We start from the raw sequence: 24033 nt of genomic DNA, 5'->3' as shown, positions 1-24033 counted from the left end.
CAAGTATTGTGATTTTAGTCAAGAAATTTCATGCCACCATTTCCTTCCTTGTTACTTGAATAACTTCAGGCTACTATTACCTTTTATTGGATTGAGGTATCTACTTCTTACTCTAACAAAAAAAATTAGCTCAACCTCTTTCTAGTTAAGTACTGGGATTTTTACAAAACAACAGTGAGAAGCTACACTTAAACTTTGCAGGTATGCACACTAAGTGGAGCACACAATGAAATGAATCTTCTCTACTAAAGGAGATTTATGCTAGAGATGTGTTTGCCTCCATATGGGAAGATCATTCAGAGACAGTTTTAATTGTGCATCTGCACCAAAAAGATGTGCAGTGTTCTGCTTTTAGTAGCTTATTTCCACAACACGTCCTAAAATGCTTTACCTTCTGTTCCTATTTTTACTCCATGTTTTCTTCCAAGATATCTTGGAATGGGCCAGAAAAAGGCACGATACCATAACTTTGCATTCTAATACTTAATTGAGGCTTTTTTGGTTTTGACATTGGGGTTTTTTTCCCCTCAAAATGCATGTCAAATGTTTAATTCAGCATTAGGGTAGAACCAAATGAGCCTTTAAGCAGACTGTCTTCTCCAATGTGAGCACATGGTTATGTCAAGATGCACAACTGACTCCCTCATGGCAAAAATCCTTTGAAGAATTAGAAAATAAACCATGTAATCTTGGCTAGCTGTTTTCTGCAAGGCTGCTTTGCTATAGATTCTCTGGTACTAGGCTTGCAATAAAACCAACCAGATTAAGAGTAAATTAAATCCCATCCCAGGTCACAGCAATATGGTAAGGGTATTTCCACGGCAAATTAAGGAGAGCCCAAGACTGACTAAAGGACAAAATGATCTTAAGATCATTTTAGGACTCCTCCAGCATTCTTGCATTAAGCAAATCTTTCAAGAATATATAAGGATCTATGCAAAGGACACTGAAATGCATTTAGGTTTAGTGACAGCTCCAGAGTGCAACTTCAACACTGTACAACTTGTTCCCAGCATTAGCCAGGATGTGCTAAGTATTTTTAAACCACACCAGTCCTTCCTTCCAACAATAATCAGTAACAAGGTTCTGAGCAAAACAAGCCCATACAAGACAGTCCTCAGCCAAAAAAGCTCCAAATTAAGTTTTCTGATCCTAAAAGCCCACGGGCAGGCAAAAAGAAATCAGACCAATAAGTCCTCCTGTTCCAGATCAGAGAGAAATCCATTTTGCTCAGCTTCCACAGCACACTATTCTTACTACTTCTGGAGATAATGGTCCAGCAGCAATGTTAAATATTTATACATCTTTTGCTGATAAAGTTTCCTAGTGACAAAGATTGATAGAAGAATAACTAATGAAGACAGGTTACTGTTACAGAATGGCAGATGATTCAGCCAAAGGAATACCTAAAACTGCACTTAAATACGATCAAGTGAGAGCTCATGGACAATAACTGGTTTCAAGAGACATCTCAGCCCAATGGAGGACACTCATCAGCAAGGATTCAAGGGAATAGTAGTTCTCAGCTCAATAAATTGCTGGAAATTATATCTTTCTTCAGCTATTCAAGTGTCTGTAGGACAGCAGCATCAGTAAATACCAGAATACCAACAAGAAGATGGTTTATCAACAGTTTGTGAAGATGACATCTTAACAAGGCAGAGAAGAAGCAAAATGCTTCCACTGGACCAGGAAGCAACTGAGTTGAGTGCCTGGAGGAGGAAAATTGGCTCAGCAGCTCTATAATATACATGGAAAGACAACCAGATTATCAGATATTATCTGATAATCTTCATTTACTTGAGAACACCAAGCTGGCACCTGCTGAAGTGCCACATGCTGGGGAAAGTTTCAACTTGCCTTTCATAAGCAGAGGAAGTGCCTCACAATAGGCACACATGCAACAATATTTGGTTGCCAGAACACACCAGACCTTCCAGAAAGCATTTGAAAAGGTCTCCCCCTTCAAAGGCTTTTATACAAGACTCCTTAGGAAGAGAGGGGGGGGAAGGCCTTTGTGTACTTCAATGTCTTGTTAAAAAAAAAAAATAAAAACACACACACAAAAATGAAGTTAAAAACAATCACTGAGCATTTTCCCAGCCCAGAAAAAGGTCATTACTGGAGTTTAGCCACCATTCCTCATGAACAGAACATGCTGAACAGCACAGACAACCTGGATGAGGAGAAGAGAAAGTGAGGTGGCAGAGTCTGTCTGAACCACTTGATATCACCAGATCTGCACAAGGAAGGCTGAATAGATCTGCAGAATGAGCACAGGCAAAAACAGCAGGTGAAATTCAACGGAGATGAAGTGATGCAACTGGGAAAAGGACCCAATCACAAACTTCACTATTAACTTCTGAACTATTAACCTTAGAAACAAGACCTGGGGGTTACAGTAACTACAGAGCCAAGCATTTCCTAGAAGTAACTCTCTTCTATTCCCATGTGTACCAGTCCCTGTTTTCCTTCCTCCCTTACACCATTACCACCTTGACTTGTCTTGTTTCTAGTCAGAGCACAAACACCTGATCCATTTCAGTACCTGATCCACTCTATCCTGGAACACATTGGAAACTTAACCTCTATTTATCATATTGCCAGGCACTACTTTAAATGCAGGGTCTAACCATTCACAAAAAGAACACCCAGTAAATGAAGCAGAATTCCTGGCTAGCTTTCCTACCTGTCAGGAAACATATCCAGAGCTCTACTAGAAGAAGAATCTTTCTAGACAAAGCTGGCATGTGTCAAAATAAATATTCATTACAGCTATTGGAATTTGCAGCTGACTAAAGCTAAAAGTGCACTGATTTGATAGGGAAAGTTTCCTAGATTCAGTTATACAGATTAACATTAAATCATGATGCAGTCATGAATCATGATGCCTGCTTCCATTTTATAGGTATGTCTTACATTTAACTACAAATAAGTTCCTTTTACTTTCAGATAGTCAGGTTTTTGAACACCATTGAGAATCCATGCCTTAGATTTTTGTGGAAACTTCCATCACCAGTTTATGCACTGTACCACAGGAGGACAAGAAAAAAACTGCTTGAAAGGATTATTCAAAATGGTGCAAGGGTTTTATGCATCTCACATAGAGCCCCTGACAGAACTACAGAGACACAATTTCTACTCATTGGGAATTCAGTGCTTTTAACAATGAAAATATACTGGAAAGTAGAGGGAATTTGCACCTGTAGGTATAATATAACCATTTGACAAGTTCAGAGTGGATGAGAGCCTCCCCTGTTGCAAAGAACACTCCATAATTCCATTTGAGCTACACAGTATTATTTATTGTATCACTGATTTAAAAACAAAGTGCATCAGCAGTAAAACACACCATGGAACCACAGAAAAGCACATACCTGTATGCAGCTGAACTTTGCCAATGACTCCCTCTACCAGGCCCAGACAAATAGGATTCCAAGCCAAAAGAAGATCAGTGGCTGCAAAAAAAGAGAACAAAACTCATGTTGGTTTTTCAACTCAAAAGGACAATTAATCCAGTGATGGCCATTCTCCCCATTTTCTCCATCTCAGAGGACAGAAAATGTATCATGATTTCTGCAGTGAATAAGCTATATAGGCTTGTTAGTAAGTAGCTATGACCAAGTTACCAGATTTCCAATTTAAAGCCCTATTCCTGGTATTTTCCAGATTTTTCAGAAGAAAATGCCTGCTTTGGGCTATTGTAATCCAGTTTAATGGAGGCTTCTTTCTTCTAATATTCATTATCATTTTTAACTCAATTGAAATTTTACATGGCTATAGTAAAACTGATTACAGGTCATTAAATTACTAATGTAGCTTCAGAAACCTAGCAGATGTTAACTTCCAGCCCCAGCTCCTCTATACTTATCCCAAGTTCACATCCTCTTGCACACACCCACTCATTTCCTCTTTTGTTAAAGCACTCTCAACATCTACATGGAATAACAAGGTACACAAAGTTTTAGGTTTTTAGTTCCACTGCTAAGAAATCCCAGTGAACCACAGAGGAAGTAGAAGAGAAAGCAGGGAGGCAACACTATCAGCTTCCTTATCTGTGCAGGGCACTCCTCCCAAAAAGCCATTACTTGACACAAGTCAGTGTGACAATATAAACATGAAGAGTGTCCTGTGGTCACCAGACCACACTGCTGAGACTCAGGAGGAGCTCAGCAGTGATGCTGTAACTGCTCAGGAGTTCAAGTCTGTGGGATAAATTCCCTAAGTCTTCTACATGAAAACAAATGAAAAAAAAAGCATTTACTGTCTGTGTAGGAGAAAAAGTCACAAAGGAGAAGTTCTTCTATACCAAGAAGGATGTGAAGCTTGATACTATCTACCAAAACTCACTTGTTCCAAGGTGGAAGAGATTCTCCAGTTTTAACAACCAGATAAATTCTCTCTGCTTCCCCTGTAAGCAGGTGGACATTCAAAGGACAAACTCACACAACATCTTAAGATACTGAAGAGTACAAATCATCCATTCACACACAATTTACAAGATCTTAGTTTCTCCTTGGAAGCCCGAGACCTGCAGGTGGCAACCAATACTCCTCATTCTAGTCCAGTGATTCCAGACTAGTGCCCAATATCCCACTAAATTCAAGCTATTGAAATAATCTTTGCCTCTTTTTGCTGATTCCTGTGAGATTAATGATCACTGACAACACATTTACCCTTCACAGGGACTGCAGCAGCATTGTAGTTGCAGCACAACAGAACTTATGTCAAAAATTTGGAACAAAACCAGCTTTGATGTGAATACTTCCACCACCCAGAGCTTACCAGCAGCAATGAAGGGCCTTTAATCCTTTGTGTTTACACAAATATAACGTTGAAAAAGTATCTTGGAAGAGCATCAAAAGCCAAAAATGCTTTCTAGGTCTTTGTTTCTCCAATCTACCAACAACAGAGTTGATACAAGGTCAAGCAGAAATCCTGATAAGAAAAGAAACTGCTGCTTTGGGATGAGCAACCTGCTCAGCACTGAATGACTAAAGGCAAGTCTGAAGAGCTTCAGAAGCTGGGCTATCAAGTTCCTTTGGGAACAAGGCAAGAAACAAAAAGTATTCCATTTGTACTCACTTGAATCCAGCCCTTACTACTGGGCTGCTGTCTGGTTCAATCCAAACAGCTTTAACTGTTTGTCTTCCAACCTTGCTGCAGCACAGAGAGCAGGTACCTCTTCTGTACCTCTTGTCTTCCTCAACTTCATTGGCTTCCAGAAATGGACTTTGGCTAGAAAGTGTTTCCTGTCAGTGTACTTAGCATAAAAACATACAAAACATCACTGAACTTCGAGCTCAGTTTAAATGTAAGGGTATAAACACTGACATAACTGCACACTATTGCTCAAGAATTCTTTTCATAGCCTGGCAGAACAGCAACAACCACAATCACTGTCGCTGTTCAACACAAGCAATAGACATTTATTAATAAAAAAGTAAAAGGTGATTGACTCTGTAAATAGCCACAGGAAATCTTTCAGCTCTGCTAAAGTAACTTCTGACACCTGAAGTTTTAACATTAAGGAAAAAAACTTCAATGATATTTTTAGATTAACTTGAGATTTTTATTTTTTTTTAAATTGTGCCTGGTTTAGATCAAAGACAACTACAAGACTTTATTATTAGCACTCTTCAACCCCTATGACCTCTTGTGGCTTTTCAAAAGGAAGTCTGCGTTCAAGTTCCAGTCCTTCTTTGAATGGTATTCTGAAACATGAGTCACAACTGAGATTATAAATTTAACTGGAAAGATTTAAAAGTATAAAATTGAAATTCCTTACCTTGCAGAAAATCAAGTACTACTTAAACAAACGAAGGCTAATTACATTTTCCTGTCAGCAGAGAGATCTAAATTCATATTTAAGCTACTATAATTGCAGAAAGATGGTGGAGTATTAAGACATTTAGTGTTAAAAATACAAACTCTTAATTGTCATGAAGTATTAACTTCATTTACCAGCCTAGTCTCCAAACCTTAAACAAGTTATCCCTTTTGCTAATCACTTGTTTTCATTACCTTTCCCATGTACCCAGCTTGCACTGCCTGTGTTATGGTACTGAGAGCCTTCAATCACTTAGAATTTAAATGGTTTACTTTGCAAGAGAGAAATTAAATCACCACTACTCCCTCCTCTGCCCACAAACACACTCACAGCCTTTAGAAGCCTAGAGCTGGGAGGGCTCCAGATCAGCCCCAGTCTTCTCATTGCTACTGCACCCCACGGCCTGGCTGGACACCCTGCTTCTCCTCCAGGATCCAAGGACATGGGACACCCTGCTTCTCCTCCAGGATCCAAGGACATGAGGAATGCTTCCCAAGCAGTGAGTCAAGTTTCTGACAGAGTGCCTGTCTCAGCTGCAGAAGCACAGAACATTATGAAGTATGCATCCACTCCCTGGTGTCTAAGACAGGGAATCCATGATTTAGTTTCTTTGGACACTGTTTGGACATCTGCCGTCAGGGCAGATGAAGACAAAGAGTGCAAGTGCAGTTCAGGTCATATAGTGACAAATTTAAAGCAGTGAGGGTGAAGTATACAAGTCTGCAAAAGCAGAATGCAAGTCCCAGAGACTACCAACAAAAAAGAATCCATACTACTCATCTTCATAAGGAAGACTTCTTTGTGTTCTGATGCAGCTACAAAATCCCCTGAGTCACCAGGAATTGCTCAGGATACTTAAAAACATACCAAAGACTTTCAGCAGGCCAGAGTATCCAGTGTTACAAATTATTGCACAAGAACTTCTGTACCAGTTGACATCTTGCCTCCAAAAAGAACTAACAGAACTATAGATCAGTGGTCCCCAAACTTCTTTCATCATGTACCACACCAGTAAAAGATATTTCAGCATGCACCCTAAATAGATACCTATACTTGTTTATAAATTATACAAATGTTCTACTGTACTAATAGCAAATCAATTATAAAACACATACAAAAATAAGTTTTAAATGGATAAAATGTTCTTTTTAAATTATTTCATTAATGGTACAAGGCTGAATGTGTGCAACAAACTGTTAGATGTGCTTTAACCTCTTGAAAATAGAGCCACCTCCTCACTCCTTCCACAAACCTCAGATAAATGACCAGGAGGAACCATCTTAAAATACAAACAGGCACGAAGTAAAGCTCAGTGGGCTGACTGGGTTATGTTTGGTTTTATTTCAGAATAACCCTTTACTCTTTGAACACTGTTGAATTCTCCCAATAAATACATATTTTCTGACAAGTGACACAGGCAAGGAAATAATTGTACCTTTCCAAAACTAACAGGGGACTAATTAATATTACTACAAACCAACACATTCCCCTTTTCAGATTGTTTTTCAGCAAAGCTCAAGTTGTTTGTGGATAAACCCTTAAAGCCAGGAAAGCAAGAGGTTGTCTGCATTTCTTTTAATCCTAGTTACTTCGTAAAAGGGAAAATTACCAGAAAGGCAGCAGAAAGATCTTATTCAAACCTAATTATAAGACTGACAGTTTAAGCACTACATTCACTCTGAAGATAAGCTGCTTTAAAAAAAGTTGTTCAGCAATTACAGATCTACTCAAAAGAGGATGCAGGAAAGCTATCCCATCCCTAGGAGATTTAAATATAACCACTAATTGAGTAAAAAGATTTAATTATTGTGAAAAATAGTTTATTTATCACTGACTTATGTTAATGTTTCTTAAGAACCATGACAGATATACTGGTGCAGCTGTGGTGAGCCAAGTCTAAGTAAAGGTTTTAGCCTCAGGGTCACTTTTCCTTCTCACTCCATAATTAACTTTCCTCTCTGCCCAGCACAGAAAGAATTATGGATTGAGAATAACTATTTCAAACACTAAATAAGGGAGTTACCTTCAAAAACTTGGCATGTATTTCAGGAGTAGAAAGTAAAGGATTTCATGACACACCATGCATCTTTTTTTTGAACTGTTGGGGAGAAACTGACTATTTAATTGAATGACAGCAAGCAAGAAAGCATCAGCCATAGGTGAGAAAGCTGCTCTTTTCCTAATCTGAGAAATTTATAAGGAGAAAACAAACTAAAAGTTAACAATTAATGACAGAGAAGCACATCTGACATTTACATCTTGCAGCTCTCCTCAACATCTCAATATGATCTTACCTACTGCCCCTTATTGTGCTATCAGAGGAGAAGACTTATTACATTATTCAAAACAGAGCATAAGTTTTTGAGCTCAAAGTATGTTCAAATGGTTTGGCTTCAGTTTTTCAAAGACACAATGATCACTGTCTCCCTGGCATTTTCAGACCTCTTCATATAAGAAGAAGAGGACATAAAACAGAGACAGGAGCACTTGTTTCATGGTACTTGTTGTCTGCTACTGAGACTCAGCAGGAAACTGAACAAGAAACATCTCACTTCAAGGTCCAGTTCTCACCAGGTGGCATTCTGTCAACCCATTTAAAACTCAGGTTTAGTTTTACCATGCTCCACAAAAAGAAACACGGATGGAATTACAAAGTACCACTTATTTAATGAACATAGACAACAATTTAGCTCTGGTAAATACATCTGAAAATCTCTCCTCAGAGTCAGAATCCACAAAGTTGACTCTTGCATGCAGCATTCATCAGATGAAGGATACAGAGCAGCCCCCTGGTCCTTTCTGTTCTCTAGCAAGCAGCAGCAACAGGGAACTAAGTGCTTAAGGTTTTTTTTTTTAAGCATACATTCTTGCTGAATTGCAGCTAATGCAGATCAGTCCTGACATCTGGTTTGTTACATCCACCACAAGGATGTTGTGCTGACAACTCCAAAATGGTACAAAAGAGAGGGAACAGAATGAGCAGTCAAGGGGGGGGGGTGTGGAACAGCTCAGTAACAACTGCAGTTTAAAAGGTGTCAAAAAACAGCTTAAGGTTCCTTGGGAAGGAACTTGAAATACAGAGAGAATTTTTCTAAAGCTACACAACTACTTCCTCTGGAATTCATCTTCCAAAACAGACAGGCAGTTTCTAAGAGATACCACTGAAATTCAGGAAGTCAGTTTTGTAGGAAATACTTAATTTAGTAGCATGAGTTAACACACTCAGGCAATAATCCCTCAGAGCCACACTGTGTACTTTGTATCCTTACATCTCCTGACACATCTGGAATACTGCCTACAGTCTGGAGCCCCTGTTACAATAAAGCCATGGATGTGCTGGAAAGTGTCCAGGGAAGGGCCATGAGGATGCTCAGAGGGCTGGGGCACCTCTGCTGTGAGGACAGACTGAGAGAGTTGGGGTTGTTCAGCCTGGAGAGGAGAAGGCTCTGAGGAGACCTCATTGCAGCCTTCCAGGATCTGCAGGGGCTGCAAGAAAGCTGGGGAGGGACTTTTTAGGATGTCATGAGAGACAGGACATGGGGGAATGGATTCCAACTAGAGGAGGGGGGATTTAGATTGGGTGTTAGGAAGGAGTTCTTCACCGTGAGGGTGGTGAGACACAGAGAGGTGGTGGAAGCCCCATCCCTGGGAGTTTTTAGCCCAAGAAGGGCTCTGAGCAACCTGGACCTGGTGGGAGGTTCTGATCCATGGCAGGGGTGTTGGAACTGGATGATCTTAAAAGTCCCTTCCAACCCTGAAAATTCCCTGATTCTATGATCTGCTAGTACCAGTGGCATTGCTCCTCACACCACTCATGAGCTCCAGGCCTTCACTTGAGCATTTACAGGCATTGGACTTCAAAGGAACGACTCTTCTCCTTCAGCTTGCAGTCATGATGAAGGGCTCAGGAATTCTGACAGATGGTTTCTCCATGACACCTGTAATGTCCCTGAGGAGTAGGGCAAGCAGGCACAGACAGACTATTACCTGGCCTCATAGAATCATAGAATCATAGAATTGGCTGGGTTGGAAGGGACCTCAGAGATCATCAAGTCCAACCCTTGTGGTTGCTAGACCATGGCACTGAGATTTCACACTATCCTGGACCAACCTGAGACAACTAACCTGAAATCTGTCCCCTGATACTCTGAAAATCTGTTTGGTTACATGGCTTTTAAATATATTTCTTTTAATGATAGACATAACTTCAGCTGCTAATTCACAACAGATGAGAAATAGGACTGTTTGAAACAAACAACTGCTCATTTGCCTCTAGTTATAGCTTCAGAGGTAAAAATATAACTTACTCTTACAGAGGTGTTGGAATCTTTGAGTATGAAGTCCCCAAAAGTTGTGTTAGAATAATTCCAATCTGTGAGTCACTGAAAATATGTCTATGTTTTTTTTATCCAGGGTAGCAGGAACCAACTATTCAAAATCTTATTTAGTCTGGCATTACTGCCCAGGGTATTATCAAGGCAAACACAATGATAATAGAATTTTTCAACCCATAAAATAGTCTCATTCCTTTCTCTGCTTAAAAGAAAATGGTGAGAAGAATTCAGCATCTTGAATACTTCTGCTCTTTTCTATATGTGTGCACATGCATATATAAATGCATACTTTATAGCACTAATATATAAAAAAATATTTTTGTAATCTGTGTAGAACTGCTAGTCAGGAACAGACAAGCAGAGCATAAACAGAGTAAACCAAGAGTGAAATCCCCACCAACAGTGAAATCCCCATCAAGACCTGATGTAAGGTATTTAAGGCATGGTTGAACAACACATGTTTTTTCATTACACTGAATAAAGTATACTGTAGACAGCAAAATTCCTAACAAAATCTATGATGTCAAAGTGATTCATGGATTTCCTGCAGGTGACTCATTAGTGCTTTCACTTTGGAAAAGGGAAAAAAAAAAACCAACAAACCACCAGAAACATCTTGTAAACACAGACAAGCAACCTTCAAACTAGGACCAACCTCAGGTTTTGCTTAGAGCAAATATTTATCAAAGGTTTTTTTGCCTTTTTTAATTCAAGCCGTTCTCTCTATGATTCATAAGAGGTCAGAAATACAGCTTTGAAGACTAGTAAATTTCTGAACGTGGCTTTATGGTTGATGGAGGAGAATATTACAAAGCTCTTTAGATTCAGACCTATCATATAAAGCAACACTGTGCAAGGTTTGCCAATATTATCTATTCCCCTCCATGAATGAATATACAGATTAATTCAGAGCAGCCTCCTAGGAACAGAATAAAACCAAGGCCTCCAAAACCAAACAGGGACACACAGATTATAGCCTTTTGACAGACCATTAAACATGTCAACAAACTCAAGTTATGACTTTGGTTTTTTAATATGGCAGTGACTCAACACACAGCAATCCATTCCCTCATTTCTGGTCAGTGGCCTTGATTATAAATATTCCAATGTAATAAACTTGTAAACTTGATGATATCCAGGGTTGTCTTAATACGAGCAAGATCTACTGATCCAAGAAATACTTTCTGTGAGAGAACTATTTTCTTTCCCAAGTTTATTTTCATTTCACAGAGCTCACTTTCAATGAGATGATCCACAGATGAACCAAAACAACAAATACACAGAAATGGGAAACATGCCTAATAATCAAGAGTTTCAAGCAGACTATGAGGCTTCAATATCATATTACCTTTCCTTAATCTGCAGGTCACACACAAGAAGGATCTTCTGCATACTGGCTGAAAATTTAAAGGTATGCTAAAGACAAAGTCCTGAACAACCTGCAGACAAACTGCTGGGCACCAGCAAAGCTGCCATGAAGTTAATGGACTTCAAGAAATAATAAAAAAATGATTTAAAAAAACACACCACAGCCATGACTGCATGAAAACAAGTGGGCAACCCTTTTAAAGTTAAAGCTTTCAAAGAAAAGTCTCCTGGAACTACAGTTCATACTTATTACTCTGGGTCAAATAAGAGTTTTATGCAGCCTACTATATCCCCAGCAAATCTAGAACTGAAAGAGGGGGAATGCCTGCAAAAAACATGCATTTTCATTAAGTAGCAGTATTGTTCACTAGCTTAACATCGAGTATTTTGCAAAGTGATTTACAAATCCATGCATTACTGGACTTCCAACCATAAGTGAAGCTTCTGGACAAGAATAAGTCACGTTATCTTGAGACAGACTGTAATTTTATCTCAGAGATCCAAATACATTTCACAGACTAGAAAACGAAGAGCAGTATAAAAGAACCAATTCTTTTGATAACCAAAGATAACAACAGCTATCTAACGGTATTACATATTTATGTATAAAGTTACCCCATCTTTTTTTAAAAGTTGATGATGTGTACAGCACTCAGGCAGCCTGGTCAGATGCATCTTTACCTCCTTTTTTCAGAATAACTCGGATCCTAATTTTGGAAAACTCCAAGTAGCATCTGTAACACCTGCCAGATGTTTGGCACAACTATTTAGAGTATTTTTGACTTATCAGCAGCTACATTAAGGTCCCTTTACATCCTTTATCCACAGGTTTTGCTCCCACTACCTTCTCTGCAGGGAGGGGGCACGCAATCCCCCTCTGGAGTTGCCACACTCCCTATAGTAATTAAAAAAAAATAATCTCAGAGTCATTTAGCAGTGTAGCTCAAAGTCTCCTGAAGGACCACGGAATACATTCGCTCAAAGACGCTACCACCATTTACCAGGAACACCGGCAAAGCTGTCACCGACACAAGATGGCCCTTCCTGACTCGGTGATGCTCCCGCTAAGGTGACCAAACGCATTTCAACATTTCACCCTGAGCAGCTACACAGCCTTACGGAGAGGGAGGCAGCAGGGGCAGCCCGGCAGAGAAACACACACAGAATGGATGAAAAAAAAAAAACAAAACAACAACATGGTATCAGCCAGCAGAAGGAAGGTCTCTCCCAGGACCGGGACACGCCTGACCTTCGGTACCGCGGCTGGGCCGGTCCCAGAGAGCTGAGCCCCACGGTACCGACCCACGGCGGCGGCAGCCCCGGGGAGAACGGGGCGATGGCGAGTGGCGGGCACCGCCAGCTCGCCCAGGGCTGAGCCCCATGGTACCGACCCACCGAACCCCTCGAGTGACCCTGCCCCTCCGCCGCCCTCACCCGGGGCTCCGCACCGCAACCCAGCGCCCTCGGCGGCTTTCGGGGGGGTCCCTCCCGCCAGCTCCGCCGCCGCCCTTCCCCTCAGCGATCCCCTCCCCGTCCGGAGCCGCTGCCACCCCCCGAGACTCTCCCCGCTTCCCCCGGCGCGGACAACCCGGGCGGGCCGGGGGTGTCCCGTCCCTCCCTTCCCCGCACACAGAGGCTCCGGGGAGCACCCCGACCCCAGCCCCGGTGCTGCGGCGAGAGGGGAGGGGGCTGTGGGGGGAAGGACTCACCGGCTCTCAGCTGGAGGCTGCCGTCCCTCCGGCTGCACCACAGCGCCCGCTCCCCGCTCTGCAGGATGTAGTGGTCCTTGGCTTGGAACAGCTCCATCCTCTCCGTGCCGCTGCCGGCGGTGCTGCTGCCGCCGGGAGGGAGAGCGGGGCGCTCCCGCCGCTCCCCGCACCCGTGCGCGGCTCCCGCCGCCCTGCGCGCCCCCGCCGGGCGGAAGGGAGGGAGGAGGGGCCGGGCCCAGGCGCGCTCCCGAGCGCGGAAGGTGCGCGCCGCCGCAACGATCCCGGGTTGAGAGGAAGGGGGGAGGGAGAGCGCGTGCTCCGCCCGCCGGGTACGCGCCCGCGCGTTCCGGGCACCGCCCACCGCTGCCGCCGCACGTGACGCTGCCCCTGTTAGAGCCTCCCCGCGCGCTTAAAGGCGCAGAGGGGGCGGGGGGAGGGGCGGCCGCGACCCCTTCGGCACCTCCCACCCTCACCCCACCCCTCACCTCAGCACCTCCCACCCTCACCTCACCTCAGCACCTCCCACCCACCCATCAGCACCTCCCTCCTACCCACCCACCCATCAGCACCTCCCACCCTCACCTCAGCACCTCCTACCCACCCACCCCTCACCTCAGCACTTTCCCCTCAGCACCTCCCTCCCACCGCCCCATCAGCACCTCCCACCCTCACCTCAGCACCTCCTACCCACCCACCCCTCACCTCAGCACCTTCCCCTCTCCCACCTCTCCTCGAACCTGTTCCACCTCCCTGCTTCCACTTCCCCTCTCCCCTCTTCCATTTCCCCTCTTCTACCTCCCCTCTTCCACCTCCCCTCCTCCACTTCCTCTCTCCTCTCCTCGCCTCTCTCCCCTCAGTGCCCTCCCCTGTCCCCTCAGTCACTCTGCAGTCCCCCTCCTCTCAGTCACTCCAGGCACAGCCCGCAGGAGGGAACAACCAAACCTGTAACCACCCCCCCGAGTTACTCAACATTTCCCGGGAGGGAACAACTTTAATAATTAGTGGAAGCAGACAGGATACAGTGTATCAGCTGGTGGTGAAAGGAAATCTCAACACCAAAGCACGGGGCTCATTATCATTTTAAGTATTTATACAGAAAGGAGCGCTTCCTGACACAAGGGTAATTATTTATACCCTCTCTCTCCTTTCCAGGTAACACTGCAAAATGCTCCAGCGAGCTCCTTGCTGCTACGGACCTTTCCCAGCCTTACCAGCCACTTGTCCGCAGTTTTCCAGACATTTTGATTGCTTATAGTCCCATTCCCGTAAAACTGGAGTAGAAATGGACGTAGACAAAAAGCATCCCATCTATGTCTTTTGGTTTTAGACATTTTTTTCCCTTTCAAAGGGAAGATGAGGAGTCTCTGGTTTTCCAAACGCTAAGCTCTGTAAAATCTTGGCTGCAGCTTCTCCTGGAGAGAAGTCACTCTGTGACCCTGAAAAGGAAGCTGGCAATTCATAGAATCATAGAACTGGCTGGGTTGGAAGGGACCTCAGAGATCATCAAGTCCAACCCTTGATCCACTCCTGCTGCAGTTCCCAGCCCATGGCACTCAGTGCCACATCCAGGCTCTTTGGAAATATCTCCAGACACGGAGAATCCACTACTTCCCTGGGCAGCCCATTCCAATGCCTGATCACCCTCTCCAGAAAGAAATTCTTTCTAATCTCCAACCTAAACCTCCCCTGGCACAACTTGAGACCGTGCCCGTGTCTTGCTGAGAGTTGCCTGGGAAAAGAGCCCAACCCCCCCTGGCTCCAACCTCCTTTCAGGGAGTTGTAGAGAGTGATGAGGTCTCCCCTGAGCCTCCTCTTCTCCAGGCTGAACACCCCCAGCTTCCTCAGCCTCTCTTCATAGGATCTGTGTTCGAGTTCCTTCACCAGCCTGGTTGCCCTCCTTTGGACCTGCTCCAGGACCTCAATCTCCTTCCTGAGCTGAGGGGCCCAGAACTGGACACAGGACTCGAGGTGTGGCCTCACCAGGGCTGAGTACAGGGGCAGAATCCCTTCCCTGGACCTGCTGGCCACGCTGTTCCTGATCCAGGCCAGGATGCCATTGGCCTTCTTGGGCACACTGCTGGCTCATGTTCAGCTTCCTGTCAATCCAAACTCCAAAGTCCCTCTCTGTCTGGCTGTTCTCCAACCACTGTGTGCCCAGATTTCTGAGTTTTGCTCTTCCCTGTCTCCCTTCCCTGCAGGACAGAAGGGCAGTAACTTAGTTATATGTGCCTTAAGTGGTGGTAACTGCAGCATTCCCCTTCTCACAGAGAAGTGTGGGAAGCCTTAAGAAAAAAGAAACGGGGCAATTATTTGAGGCTGAGGCTTGCGAAAATGGGAAGTTAACCCTCCTTAGGCAGAAACTGAAAGAGCGCAGATTTAGGTTAGATATTAGGAAAAAATTCCTCACCATGAGGGTAGCAGGACACTGAATACGTTGCCTAGGGAGACGGTTCATTCCCCATCACTGGAAATGTTTGTTTAAGAGCAGTTTGGGTGAAGTCCTGTGCAATCCGGTCTAATGGGAGGTGTCCCTGCCCATGCAGGGGGCTTGGATCTTGTTGATTTTTAAGGTCTCTTCCAACCCAAACCATTCCATGATACTGTGACTGACTTTTAGCTCTCAGTTGGACACACCTGCCTGACAGAAAGAATTTGTTGTTGTTTTCTGGACAGTGCAAATAAACACCTTATTCAAGGGTACAGTTCCTCCATTTAATTGTGTTAATGTAAGCATTTGACTTTTGCATATACATTGAATCAATTAGCTGAGAAATCCATAAAGAATTTTAACTATGATGATTAATACTGTCTTATAAGACCAATAAGACTCCATATGAAAATGGCAGGAGTGATGTTCTGCCTCCTGCTATGGACTCCACCCACTCAGAGTAGCTCCATGAAGAGTATACTTGGCATTTTTCACTCAAAATGAGAGTGGGAATGTCCCACTGGGGCATGGGAACTGGCAGCCAAAGGCAGAGGTTTCCAGAATGTGTCTGTTCTGTCACTGGCAGATCTGTTTTAGGAATTTCCCTCCCATGCCAGGGGTTTTTGCTTCTCTTTGTCTGCCAAATCAAGAGTTCCTGTGGGCATGGTCTAACTGGTAGCACTGAACCTCTGCTGAAAGAGGGGAATTTAAGCTGTTCACTACTCAAACAAAAGGATTTACCAACTATTATTAAACTACCTAACACTGAACAGCACTACTTTCAAACCATTCTTTGAATAGATTTCTCTCTCATATAAAATTTGAATAGATTTCTCTCTCATAGAAAATTTCTCCACTCATGTACTACTCATATTCTACAAAGCATGTGACTAAAGGACATTAAGAAGTGAGAAATCTCATTTTATCTGGTGACATTCAAGACCCAGGTAGGAGTTTGATTTTGGAAGGTACTGACCATCCAGTCTAGAAAGGTATTTAAGTATATTCATTACTTTAGATGTATAAATTAAATATGTTTGTTCTGACATCAACAACTTTGAAGATGAGTCCAAGCTTCACAACCTCTCTTATTTAAGATTAGTAACTGCATGTCTCAGTAGGTCAAAACAAACCCTTTTGGTTTTGCTCCTATCTCTTTCCACTATTTCTGGGCACTCTGCAGTATCATTTGCTGAATATTTGCCCTTGCCACTTGCAGTATCATCTCTCTTCTGCATGTATCTTCCAGCTAGCTCAGTGTTGGACCTGATTGCCCAGAGCTTGATTTCAATTTTAAAGGCTGATTAATGGGAAGTGACATGATTTAGCAACAGTCCATGATTTGAACTGACTGGATGGATTGGACAAATACACAATTCATCCTGAGAAGAATTACACCAGTTTTGGAAATGACACTGCAAGAGAGTGTGAGGTTCTTTATTCCTAAATGTCTGTGATTAGGAAGTCGTGGAGCATTTTTGTTTGTTTGTTTATATGGCTTCCATGCTCCTGGTAGTTTCTAGACCAACATCAGAAAAAAATCTTTGTCAGTGAACACACCTTATGTTGTATTTGAAGCCCTCTTCTTTGCCTGCATGATATTGTTATAGTCAGCTCATTCCTTTCTGCTATCAGAGATACCAGTTCAGAGAGGCAGCTGGTGAAAATTTTGCAATACAGACACTTGCTGCTTTGCTTTGGAGATAGTTTTGCTGCCTTGTTATTTAATCAAGGTACATTCAGTCTAGTTTTTTGATGGGATTGTCAAGTGCTACAATAAAGATGATAAAAAGCAGTCTTAGAGTGCCAGCAGCCCGTTCCCCCAGCACTTCTGGAGGATTCCCATCAGGCCCCATGGACTTTTTGCCTGTCAGCTCATAGAAGCAGCTCCTACCTCAGGCTTTCTTCACCTCTGGTAGGACTTCTGCACCCAGACATTGCTCTTAGACACAGAGGCAACTGGAGTTCAAAAAGCAGCTCCTTCAGTAGAATCTGAGGGGAAAAAAAAGCCTCAGGTAGCAGTTTTGGAAATGACACTGCAAAAGAGTGTGAAGATCTGTAATTCTAAATGATGCCAAAGTAACTGTAGAAGCCTTTCTTGTTTCCACTCATACTCCTTGCCAGTTTTTAATTTAGCTGCACTTTGTCCTTCCTATTTTCATCCCTGTGTGCCCAGGCAACGTGTTGGTATCCCTCCTTGGTAGTCCCTGCCCACTTACACTTTCCATATGCTCCATTTGCATTGGAGCCTGGTTAGGTTTTCCCTGGCCTGTTGTTATGCCTGCTGCCTTTCTTGCAATCTGTATTTTTATTTTTTATTTTTTTGCAGACCAAACAAACTGGCTTGCCTGTTTCTGTGGCTCAGATGGTTCTAATGTGATCCTACTAACACAGGAATACGAATAATAAATCCTTGATACTATATAATCACATTTGTGGAAATATTTTTTGAAAAGGCTTCTGGGTGCTCTTTAGAGAGGATATATTCGAGATATTAGATATATTAGAGGTTATATTAGAGACACCCTGAAAAGCCTGCTTTGAGAAGAAACCTGCTTGGAACAGCTCCATCAGACAAAAGTTACACAAGAGCCTCTTCTGATTGGAAATATAATGGGCTAAAAAATTCCTGTGTGACAGCCCATAGCTGCCACCAGAATACTTCTGAATTACCTCTAAATGTTCCTTCAGTATTAAATACTCTGAAAAATGCTCCTGTGTTTTGTTTTGTAACAGAAAAATGCAAAACCACTGGCATAAATATTAGCTTTTGGCAAGAAAACAAAAACTTTCTCAGAACCAGGGAAAGCATTTCAGGGTAGGGATTTTTGCCTGAAATTATTTTTAGCTTTCTTTTCACTGGGATAACTTTGTCATATGGCAGCTGCAGTTGTTATCTCTAAAGGAACCAGGACTCTGGTATTTCCTCCTTCCCCATGAAAACCTCTTGCTTGCCAATGGGAATATTTCCATGGACTTCACAAAGCTTCTCTGAGCACACAGGAAAATAATAACATTTTCCTTTCAAAGCAACATGCATGTGGTTAATATCTGCAATATACCACATGGCTGATGGGTTGATGGATTGATCTCCCTCTGTTGCTCTTACTGTTAAGATCAAATCAATGAGACCAAAAATCATAGAATCACAGAAACATTTAGGTAAAATCATCAAGTCCAACCATTAGCCCAGCACTGCCAAGTCCACCACTAAACTGTGTCCCTCAGCCCTACAGCCTTACAGCAAAATAAGTTGCAAAAACAGCCTGAACAAATTAAATCATTTTATTAGCCTCTGAAAGAGCTTACCTCTCTTTCTTTACTTTTAATTTAGGTTGTTGTTTGTTTGCTTGTTTTTTTAAGCAATATAGTTCACACTTCAAAAGTAAAGAAAAACTTGATGATGAATGTAAGGTTTTGGGTAAGGTTTGGGTTTTAAGGTAAAGGATGAAAAGTAAGGTTTGGGGATCACCGAAATTAAGTGTCCATTTTAGGAAAAAAAAAATTAAACTCTATTTTCATCTGATACCACTTTGCCAATTTCAATCAATTTTGTAAGTAGCTTTCTTGGAAGTTGCTTTATTTTCCCTGATTTTTTTCCTGTTTAGCATAGAAACACATCCATTTATCTTTGTATTGTTAATAGGGTTCACTGCATCTAGCTTTTTCCCTCTAGATTTAGCATTCTCTCTGTCTCTATTTAGGAATACTCAGTTTCTTAGCACTGAGGAGGTTTGATAGTGAAATAGCAAAACCAGCAAAGTATTTGTATTCCATTCTTGGCATAACAGAACTCTGTGTGCTGTGAATCCTGTTGAGGCTGAGCATCAAATAACCCATGAAGAACAGCAGTAGCTGCCAAGTACTGAAGTTTCATACATTTCTTTTTGTCATTTTTCACCCTCTTTTTGGCTACTCTGCGAAAAGGAAATCTTAGTTATTCAGTGCAAAAAATCTGTCAGTTGAATGATAGAAATAAATGCAAGAAAGTTACAACCATCCCTGGGTGTTTTTTTTTAAAATCATTATCCTCTTGCTGCCTGTTGTTACAGCACTGTTTTTCAAAATGCAACATTTAATTGATCCTTATGTACTGTTTACATTTCTGTCACGCCTGGGAACTCCTGTTATGGGTAAAGAACCCTCTCCCAAGTTAGCACCATGTCTATTCACATTCCAGAGATTTAGAAACATTATTTAGAAATATATATATATATATATAAGTAATATCAGAAACAGATTCATAAGGGATGCAACATCAGATAATGAAATATTCTTGATCAGCCTGGATACCAGTGGTCTCAGCACTCCAGAATTGAAGCATTACTAAGTTGTGTTGGAAAACATACTTTAATACTCCATTCATCTTTAATACAAAATATTAATCTTATGTCACTTTAATTGACATCTTTTTCTGTGTTGTGACTAAGATGTCTTTGAAACACCATGTTTTCTTGCAGCAAAAACCTGTGCAATAAATTAACTTGGGGTCAAATTCACCTTTCCTTACCCCAGGAGATATTCCAGAGGGAACTTTTCAGAGTAAGGTTTGACACGTTGTGACATTCAGCAACAACACTGCTAAAGCCAGCTTAAATAACCATTTCCTCCTTCCCAGCTGTGTGTTTCTATTCCAGCACTCTGCCTGCACTGCATAACCACAAACATTTGTGCAGCATATTGTGAGCTGAATTCAGGGAACTAATGCAGATGCAGAATAACCTCCTAAAATACTGTTTATGAAACCGGACTCCAAGTTAGCATAAGCAGGGCACTAGAAAACCTGCCTGGCCTCTGTTGAAACAAAGAGAGCCTAATTCTGTAGGGCAAGGGTTGACTTTAGTGTTACTCACTTGGCAATTCCTTCTGAGCTGCCAAGCAATGCAGAATCAGATCACACCTGTATTATGAATGCACTCATCCCAGCCAAGCCTGCATTAACAACTGGTGCAGTACAATAGGTTTTGGGGAACAAACCAGCTGGGGCCCAGGTCCCAGTTTCTGCACTCTACACATTGCAGGAGGTTTATTTAAGATGAAATCTGGTTTTGCCCTCCAGACCCCTTGAGATGCAACTGGAGAGCATCAGACGTGGTCCTGGAGTGAATCTTCTTGTAGAGAAACAAGATAAACCAGGTGCCTCGAGTTGCCAAAGAGTGGGTGTGAGTCCACCTGTGCCAGGTTAGGGCAGGCCCCCTATTACCAGGGGCCAATAAAGGTGGGACACACACCCACAGAGAGAAGCTCACTCTGGTGTGAGGCAGTGGAGAAGCCAGCAGCTTGTCGAGCCTCAGGAGCAGCAAGAAAGGCTCTTCCCACTACATCTTCTGGTTTTGGTTCAGCTGTAAGGAATCCACTCCATGTGCTTATCCATAGCTAGAGCAGCAGAGCCATGTGATGAGACAGATGGCACCATCTGGAACAGCGTGGCCAGCAGGTCCAGGGAAGTGATTCTGCCCCTGTGCTCAGCCCTGGTGAGGCCACACCTCGAGTCCTGTGTCCAGTTCTGGGCCCCTCAGCTCAGGAAGGAGATTGAGGTGCTGGAGCAGGTCCAGAGGAGGCAACTGGGCTGGTGAAGGGACTTGAGCACAGATCCTATGAGGAGAGGCTGAGGGAGCTGGGGGTGTTGAGGCTGGAGAAGAGGAGGCTCAGGGGAGACCTCATCACTCTCTACAACTCCCTGAAAGGAGGTTGGAGCCAGGGGGGGGGTTGGGCTCTTTTCCCAGGCAACTCTCAGCAAGACAAGAGGGCAGGGTCTCAAGTTGTGCCAGGGGAGGTTTAGGTTGGAGATTAGAAAGAATTTCTTTCTGGAGAGGGTGATCAGGCATTGGAATGGGCTGCCCAGGGAATTAGTGGATTCTCCGTGTCTGGAGATATTTCAAAAGAGCCTGGATGTGGCACTCAGTGCCATGGGCTGGGAACTGCAGTGGGAGTGGATCAAGGGCTGGACTTGATGATCTCTGAGGTCCCTTCCAACCCAGCCAATTCTATGATTCTATGATCCAAAGGATCTTTTTCAGCCCTTACAGCAGCTTCCTAAATGGCATGAGCTGAAAGAATAAGAACGATCTTCAGTAAGCCTTGCTGTATCTCAACCAGATTCACTAGCACAGAGGTGCTGGCTGAAGAGGTGATTATTTTTGACACAGCTGGTGAAGTTATTCTCACAGAGCCATAATAAAACTTTGCTGACATACGTACCCACTGCTCTCTAGTAGAACTCATGTTTACAGACCCTCAGCCACTATGTAAACCTGCATTTATACTGCAGATAAATAAGATAAATAGATGTATGAAATTCTAAGAGTGACACTGAGTCCTTTCTGCCCTAGAGCAGAATCTCTGGCTGCTATGTGATAATTTATGTCAAGAAACATTATGAGTTTTTCCTTCATCTGTGGGTTGTGGATAAAAAAGTCATGTGTAGCATTTGCAGTCCTCACACTCTGGATGTGCAGTTAAGTTATGTACCAGTAAGTAGAACTCCTAGGACTCTCAAAGGGCTAAACCAGAAAATGAAAAGAATTTTATTGTCCTGTGAGACTATGAGTTCTACACTTGAATAACTGGGATAGATGATCATTGTTAGATACAGGCTGAAGTCTTTATAGCAGGCTGTGCATTTCTTGTGCAGTCACATCCAGGTCATTGTAAAACTTAGGGAAAGAAGATAGATGAGACTGAAAAAGAGAGCTGAAAATCAGAATATCTGAATCCTTGTCCTGTCTGCCTGGCCTAGGATGAATAAACTAATCTCTTTCTGCCTTACTTTTACAGATATTACTAAAGGTAGCGTTTCCCTACTACATCCCTACTCTGCAGAGGTATTATAGCCCATCTTAATATGTGCAAAATGTTTTAAACTGCTACTGTGAAAGAGATTACAATCCTATTTATACATGGATAAATGAAAGTAAGCTCTGTATTTTACAGTAATAATAAGTAGAAAATACCTAAGACTAGAGACAAATCAGGGAATTCTCATTTTTCATTGGATTCAGTCAGGTTTTACCTTTGTGAAGGTGAAAGCCATTGAGCAGCCAAGGTGAAATCAGGGTCCCATGTAACACCTGTCAACTACTAACATGCTTTTCACTTTATTTAATGTTTTAAGAATCTTACTGTTATTTTTGGAGCAATATATATATATACACTGCATATTTATAACAGCTTTATACCCTGGATCTGTGACTACGTGTGATAAACTGGTGAGCTCTAACACTCTGACTGATCCAGAGCTCCACAGATGACTCAGCTTTAGCAGGCAGTTTTTCTGAGAAAAGGTTGAAAACATTCCTGAGGAAAATTTAACAAGTCCTAGAAATTATTCATAAATACTCAGCTACCACTTTGAGGGAGAAGGCACACAAAGAACCGAGAAGCAGAGTTTCATTTGTTAAAGCATCACAGGCCTGCCAAATACACCACTACAAGGTGTAGGAGGAAATGGATCTATCTCTCTGGAATTACCAAGGGAGGAACATTCCAAGCTTGTGTTGTTGTTGCAGGAGTCTGCACTATGCCATAGATCTGGTAGGACCAGGTGGATGGGTGATAACCTGGGAGCAGGAAGGGCTGGTCTTGGGAAACTAGAAACTGGCTGGGCCCCAGAAAGCAGGGAAAGGATTGGGGCTTTTAATTAATTCTTGTTTTCTAATGTCTGCAAAATTAATGGGAGCTTATAGCTTGAGATACAGTGATGAACCTATGCCAGCATCCTCAGCCTTAAAAAAGGGAAAGAAGGAAGATGGGGAATTTCAGATGAGTCAGACCCTTTCCTTAAATGAAAAAACAGCAGAAAGTAGTTCTTCCAAATACCTTCAAGTCAAGAAACTCTTAAGAAACAGTTAACATAATACAAGTAAGATTAGATCAATATCCTGTCCTGTTATGCCAGTTCAGCAGTCCTGGAACATTGTGAATATCTGCACTTAATGTGAGCTTTGATCCTCTCACTTCTGATTTTCCTATAACTATCTAAGGAAATATAGTCCAGTTAGGACACCTCCATAGCCCCAGATATTTGGGAAGTTTCTCTTGTGGAGTGTTTACTACTGGTTAACTCACGAGTTTGGTACTATCCTGTGTCTTTATGGATAGCACAAAGAACAGAATAATAAGTACACCTAGTAGATTATGAAGCTAGGAGGGTCTGAAAGCCCACTGGGTATCAGGATTCCATGATGAGATTATTGTAGCAAGTTATTATCTGAAATTAATGAGATGACAGGCAAGAGGAAGATTTCCAAGAGGAATGATCATCTATATAGATATCAGCTCAGGAACAGCTGGTTAATAGGAGTTCTGGAGTAATCCTAGATCATAAAATGATCAACAAACCAGTAACAAAATAGTAAAATAAAA

At 42.5% G+C, this 24033-nt stretch overlaps 1 protein-coding gene across 1 annotated transcript in view; it reads right to left on the bottom strand.

Moving 5' to 3' along the window:
- Window positions 1-13451, bottom strand: part of INPP5F (inositol polyphosphate-5-phosphatase F) — a 35348-nt gene extending 21897 nt beyond the window's left edge. The window contains exons 1-2 of the mRNA XM_030453501.1: window positions 13242-13451; window positions 3378-3458 (exon numbers count right to left, since the gene is read on the bottom strand). Of these exons, the coding sequence (XP_030309361.1) occupies window positions 3378-3458; window positions 13242-13338 (178 nt within the window). The 5' untranslated portion in view covers window positions 13339-13451. The remainder of the gene's footprint in view (window positions 1-3377; window positions 3459-13241) is intronic.
- Window positions 13452-24033: the final 10582 nt, after the last annotated feature.

This window comes from Calypte anna, chromosome 6 (genome assembly GCF_003957555.1).
Source record: "Calypte anna isolate BGI_N300 chromosome 6, bCalAnn1_v1.p, whole genome shotgun sequence".
Lineage (NCBI taxonomy): Eukaryota > Metazoa > Chordata > Aves > Apodiformes > Trochilidae > Calypte > Calypte anna.
The sequence above is the reverse complement of the archived record's forward strand: the minus strand, read 5'-3'. Positions and strand labels throughout refer to the sequence as shown.